This window comes from Elephantulus edwardii, unplaced genomic scaffold, assembly GCF_000299155.1.
Source record: "Elephantulus edwardii isolate Elephantulus edwardi_28Jun2011 unplaced genomic scaffold, EleEdw1.0 scaffold00091, whole genome shotgun sequence".
NCBI classification, from domain to species: domain Eukaryota; kingdom Metazoa; phylum Chordata; class Mammalia; order Macroscelidea; family Macroscelididae; genus Elephantulus; species Elephantulus edwardii.
The window spans coordinates 885,949-892,451 of NW_006399841.1; the positions used below are offsets into that span (position 1 = coordinate 885,949).

At 55.6% G+C, this 6,503-nt stretch overlaps 1 protein-coding gene across 6 annotated transcripts in view; it reads left to right on the forward strand.

Moving 5' to 3' along the window:
* The window catches only part of SCN5A (sodium channel, voltage-gated, type V, alpha subunit), a 99,885-nt gene that overhangs the window by 13,283 nt on the left and 80,099 nt on the right, over window positions 1-6,503 (forward strand). For all 6 annotated transcript variants that reach the window (XM_006890588.1, XM_006890584.1, XM_006890586.1 and 3 more), the window contains exons 3-4: window positions 311-400; window positions 649-777. In XM_006890588.1, the coding sequence (XP_006890650.1) occupies window positions 311-400; window positions 649-777 (219 nt within the window). The remainder of the gene's footprint in view (window positions 1-310; window positions 401-648; window positions 778-6,503) is intronic.

Here is a 6,503-nt window from a genome sequence, read left to right on the forward strand (position 1 = left end):
ATGGACTCTTGGGTTGCCCTTGAGTCTGTTAGTGGTTGATCTGGGGTGAGGGCGGTGGTCAGCCCCACACCATGGACTCTTGGGTTGCCCTTGAGGCTGTCAGTGGTGGATCTGGGGTGAGGGCGGTGACCAGCCCCGCACCGTGGACTCTTGGGTTGCCCTTGAGCCTGTCAGTGGTTGATCTGGGGTGAGGGCGGTGACCAGCCTCTGCAGCGTGGACTCTTGGGTTGCCCTTGAGGCTGTCAGTGGCGGATCTGGGGTGAGGGCGGTGGTCAGCCTCTGCAGCGTGGACGCTCCTTGACCCCGCCACGCTCTTCAGCATGCTCATCATGTGCACGATCCTGACCAACTGTGTGTTCATGGCCCAGCACGACCCTCCGCCCTGGACCAAATACGTCGAGTGAGTATCTTACGGCCCCTCCTCCAGCTCGCCCCTCCCTTCCTTTCCATGCCAGGTCCCAGACGTCACCCTGGAAGAAGACTGTGTCCAGGCCCAGGACTCCTTACCTAAGGGATCCTTGGTCCAGTCCCACTGCTCCTTTGTCACCCCCAGTCCTGACCAGTGGGGGGGGTCCTGCCCAGTGGGGGTCCCTGCCCAGGGTTTCCTGATCTGAGGCCCTTGATCTCCCTCTCCCCGCCCCCTCCCAGGTACACCTTCACCGCCATTTACACCTTTGAGTCTCTGGTCAAGATTCTGGCTCGAGGCTTCTGCCTGCATGCGTTCACCTTCCTTCGGGACCCATGGAACTGGCTGGACTTCAGTGTGATTGTCATGGCGTAAGTACCTGCCTTGTGCTGCGATTCTCATGCTGTGGGGTGTTCACTCACACGCCCCCACCCATCCCTGGTCCAGGGCTGCTGGGCCCTCCCCACTCCGTGGCCATGTGCAGCTCTGCTCTCCGCAGCCCCTCTCACCGCTGTGGCCGGAGACAGAGGGTGGAGGCCCTTGGCGCATCTGGAGGGCAGAGAGGAGTCCAAAATAGCTCAGGCGGGCCACGGTGGTCAGGGCCACTGGCGCATCTGGGGCAGCACGGCCGCCCTGTGCTCGAGGGCCATCATTAAGATTCTAGTTTAGCATCCTCTGCCCTTTCCACCAAGAGAAGCCAATATTACAACCTGAAATCCCTGGATCACTGTCAACGGTGACCTGATTCCAGAAGGCTGAGGCTGAAATCTCAGTGACGAGAAGGAGCCTGGAGCAGGAAGCAGGCAGTCCCAAAGACTCGTGCCATCAGCCCGTCCACAGTCTCCACTCGGAGTGTCACATCCGAAAGCACCTTATCATTTCCACCTCATCCTCCCAGAGAGATCGGCTGGACGCCAGTCACTCATTCCCATTTCACAGATGAGAAAATTGTGAGCCCACCAGAAAGTCACTGAGGTCCCAGGCTGGCTGAGGTCCCCTTCCTTGCCCCTGAAGAGACCCGGCTGAGAGGCTGGAGCTGAGGGCTCCGGGGGGATGACATTTGGGGTCCTGCCGTAAAGACCTTTCTGAGAGTTGAATGGTGCAGGACTGAATGCTGAACCTGTGTAGGGAGCAGGACCGGGTGAGGGTTCACGGCCCCCCAAGTCTCCTCTGTGAAAGGCTGCACTCAGCTTGCTGCTTTCAGCTCCTACTCCTAGGGTCCTCGGATTCACTGAATCCACCTCTTCACGACCAGGGGTTTGCTTAACTGTCGCCTCCGTGAGTAGGCCTGAGCTCAGCCGTGCTGTAAGGGAGCGAGGAGGAAGGGGGAAGCCAAACTGTGTGATAGAGAACTTCCCAAGTGGAAGACCAGGTGGTTAAAAGATGCCCCAGAACCTCAGTGTCCAGACAGGCTGTGTGTGAGCGGATCCCAGGCCTCCGTTTACAGATGGGAGACCGAAGCTTAGGGAGAAGTGCCCACTGTCCGCATCCAGAATAGAGAGAGGCCTGGCCACAGCTGACTGAGCAGGAGGAAGGGTGTGGAAGGTGAAGGTGGAGCAGTGGGGGGCTGGGGATCGGATCCTAGATCTAAGTGTGACAAGAGCCACGCTCTGACATGCGTTCTTAAAGAGCCTAGACTGCGGGGGGAAGAGTTGATGCTCACAGGCTGGGGTGAAGCTGTTTTAGTAGCTAGAAGATGGGGATGCTGGGCCGAGAGGAGGGTCCAGGTGGAGGAGGTGAGGCCTAGACTCTGGATTGCACACTGAAGGATGGAGATGCTGGCTGAGAGGAGGGTCCAGGTGGAGGCCCAGATTCTGGATTGCACACTGAAGGTCTGACAGCGATCCCGTGGCAGTGTTTGACTTGAGCAGGTGGGTGGCAGGCGTTCCCCAACATTTTCTGAAATGGACAAGAACAGAGGCAGGAGCTTGGCTGAGGAAGGAGGAGAATCCAGCGTTTGATCTGGGATATGTTCTGTTTTAATGCATGGGATCAGTCCCTTCACATCATTGAAAGGAGGGATCAATATTGACTAAGACAACTGGATTTTACAGTCTGGCGTTTAGAACAGAGGTCGAAGCCAGAGATAGGAAGGTAGAAGCCATCAGGATGCAGATGGTATTTAAAGCGAGGAGTCTGGGTGCATTTCCTCCTAGTGAATGAAGCTGGATAAAGAAGTAATGTGGAGAATTCACTGGGGGAGCCTGTACCATCTCAAGGTCAGGAAGGCGAAGAAGGACAAGTGGAGAAGACTGAAAAGAACTTGCCAGCAAGGCTAGAGGAAGACCAGGAGAGAGTGGTGTTCCAAAGCTGACTGGGGAATATGGTCCAACTCTAAGATTACCCCAAAGAAGTGGAGTAAAGTGAAGACTGGGAATGGACCATTTGAACTGACAACATCATGGTCACGTGTAACTTCAACAATAGTGGTTCCAGGTGAACAGTGGGGCATATACCTAATTAAAGAGGAACCAAGGTGCTCTTGATCTGGGCCATGGTCTCATCTGAAAGTTGGACAGTGATTAAGGATGATAAAAAGAGTAACTGATATCTTGAGCTGTGGTGCTAGAGAAGAGTATTAAATATACCATGGACTGCCAAGAGAACAAACAGATCTGTCCTGGAGAGGGTGAAATCAGGCTGCTCCTTGGAGGCAAAGATTTTGAAGCTCCATCTCATATACTTTGGGCATGTGGCCAGGAGAGACCTGGTCCTTAGAGAAGGACATCATGCTTGGAAGAATGGAGGGACAGCGCAAGAGAGGAAGCCCCCGGATGAGATGGATTGACACAGTGATGCGGCAATGGGGTCAGGTGTGTCAGAAATGGTGAGTTGGCTCGGGATAGGGCAGCTTCAGAGCTGTTATTCCTAGGGTCGCTATAAATCGGTAGTCAATTACACAACACCTAACAGCGAGAAGAGAGTATGGGAGAAGCAGAGATACAGTAGGCTGTAAAACCAGACAGAAGATAAGGCTGTGGCCAGAGGGGACTATGAGGCCACGGGAACACTTTGGAAGAAGGAAGGTGTCTTTGCTGAAGGATGAGATGATACGGTATCAAGGAAAGCTTGATGGTGCAGAGAGGAGCAGGAGTTGCGGGAGCAGAGTCCTTGAGCGGGCCGAGGAGGGTGGGCCCGAGGCACAGGGAAGGCGGGCTGACTTTCTCATGAAGATGAAGGGAGATTGAGAGCGGGTGATGAGAGAAGGAAGCTCTCTTCTGATTGCTTCTATTTTCTCCGTGAAAGGAGCAACCAGATCATCAGCTGAGAACATGGAGTGGGAAGACCTCTCTGAGGTTGGGGAGAGAGAAGGCGTTCTTGTCAGAGCCAAGAGGTTGTGGCAGTTTGGAAATGGAGTCCAGTTGCCGGGTTGGTGGGTGGAGGCTCTGGGGGGTGCTCCTTGTTGTGGAAGGCCCATGCTTCCTGAGACTCGAGGACCAGTGTCATTGACAGGGGGCTTTGGACAAAAGAGTGGACAGTTGTATGGCCTGTGACATTCCACCCTCCCATCCTGGGACCTGAGGGGAACTTGTGTCACCGTGAAGATGCTCCGGGGTCCCAGGGCCTCAGCCAGGCTCCAAGGCATCGCCTGGCCCTGGTCGACATGGAGCCAGGCTGTGTCTCCAGAGTGTGTTCTGTTTGACTCTGACCCTGTGCAGGTCCTCTTGTCCAGTCCTGTGGGAGAACCCCAGTCTCATTTCCACTCTCTGTGAAATCCTGACATCCCACGGGAAGCCTTTCCCCCTCACAATATCACAAAGGATCTATGACTTCTTCCAGCGTGCTTAACCTTTGAACCGGAAGGGACAGAGCAGGACGTGTACTCCCCACAAATGGCACTCACACTCCCTGTCAGGCCGCATAGACCCCTTAGAGCACTGGGCCTTCTGCTCGTGGTGGCTTTGATTGATAGTGGTCTCTGCTTTTGATTATGAAAACCAACTTATTCCTGCCTTGGAAATGCAGTTGCCTGTAGACGTTTTACAGGGAGCTCTGATAGCTTAGTGGTAAGGACGTGCGCTGCTAACCCAAAGACATGCAGCTCAAACTCACCCTCTGCTCCATGGGAGAAAGACGGGCAATCTTCCTACACGATTTACTGCCGGAGGGCCAGCTATGGCTGGGTTCGACTCCATGGGACGTAACAACAGCATAGATGTTCTTGAGATAAGAGAAGTCTTTAGTGATAAGAAGCTTCCACTTGCTCATACTTCCCTACAGCTCCCCATTTTTCAGATGGAGAAACTGAGGCTTGGGGAGACCCTAGCACCTACTCAACATTACAGAATGAGTCCACGGCAAAGCTGGGACTGAAGCCTAACCTTAGGATGGACAAGAGAGACACCCGCAAATCTGACCAGGTTTCAGCCTGACCAGCCCCCCATCCTGCCCCATTAAAAGGTGGCACTGGGGGTTAAAGACAGTCCTGGGAAGCCCCAGGCTCAGCTTTTGACTCTGCAGCCACAGCTTCTCCCATGCCCCCCCCCTCCCAGCTGGGCACCTGCTAGTTAGCACAGCCTCCCACCTTCTGGGGTTGTTATGGAAACCAAACCTGGTGGGGAAGGGAGGGCAGAGGAGAGAGGCGCTCCCCGCCATAGCTCTCGCCACAGCTGATGGGAGTTGCCTAGCAGCCTTGGGAGGCTGACAGCAAACATACGTTGAAGAGGAAGAGCACAGGCACCAGAGAAGGCAAGCGGGCTACCCTTGGCTGCACAGCGAGATACATGTGGGACAAGAAGAAGGGGAACCTCTCCCCTCCTCGTGCCCTTCTTGCTTGGCCTCCAGAAGGCCCCCCCTGCACCAGGGCCAGTGTGATGGCGTGGCATTCTCACCCGCCTCTTTCGCCTTCTGTATCCAGGTCCATAGCTCTATCCCAGCGGTCTGCTCCTGCCCAGATGTTGGGTTCTAGCAGAAGGGGAGAGGGACAATGGCCTTCGCTCGTCACTACTCAAGCTGACCTTCTGCCAAACATGCGTTCCCCTGCCCGGCCACATTCGCTGGAGGCCTTGGAGCATCTGACCTGGGAAGAGCAGGGCTGGGATCTTGGTGGAGGGAGCAGAGCAGCCCCTGCTCTCCCAAAGCCCCTCATAGGCACACCTTTCTGTAAACACAGCATGACCCCAGGGTCTTCAGCCCCAGTCCTGTGCTCGGCCACTGGGCTGGCCTTGGAGACTTGCTGGGAGCCCAGATAGGATCCTTCCAGGTTCTGTCACCAGCCCCACCTTGTTAGGATCCCACCCTCTGTGCTCGACATCCGATGATGAGGAGACACACGGAACTGGGGCACACAGCCAGCGGGACAGGTTCTACACTGGTGGACAGACAGGGTCTAAGCTGGAGACACCAGGGATCAGGAAGGGTCTGGGAGGGACAGCGGGTTCCTTCTCTGATCTGCACTCCTCCCTGAAGCCGTAAGAGGTGGCCCTGACACTAGCATCCTGAACCTATAGTTTCGGGCCACCCAGTAAGCCAGCAGCAAGAAGCTGGAGCCCAGAGCCTCCTGGCAGGCTGCAGTGGTGGCTTCTACATGCTGGTAGCACTGGCAGCATCTCAGACTCAATTTGATAGTCCCATGGCTGCACCAGGTCAAGACAGAGAGCCTGCAAATAACACAAGACAGAGGTCTCGGGGTATGAGCCGCTGCAGAGAATAGCATGGAGGGGGAACGTGCGTCGGTTTAAGAGGTGTGCATCGGCCAGAACCAGGGAGGTGGTTTTGCCTCCACCTGATGATGGGGTTGTGTCTCGCTGCTACATGGGAGATGGATGTACAAACTGAAGTGAGGCTGGGGGTGCAGGGAGTGGAGGCTGAGGAGAGAGCACCACAGCCTTCTGAGCTGCTTAGAGATGAAGTCTTCCGGGAGTGGATGGAGTGGAAATTGACTTCAGGCACAGCTGAACCCAGCTGGACCCACCTGACCGCCGAGCAGTGAGTCTCTTGACACGGTCTGGAGGCCCTCTCAGTGGACAGGGCACAATGTGAAGGTGAATTCAGACACTGAGCAGAGTGAAGGGGCCTGGAGGTCCAGACTGGCCGGAAGATGGAGCCCAGTGCACTGTCAGCCCCTCAGACACTGGACAGAGTGAAGGGGCCTGGA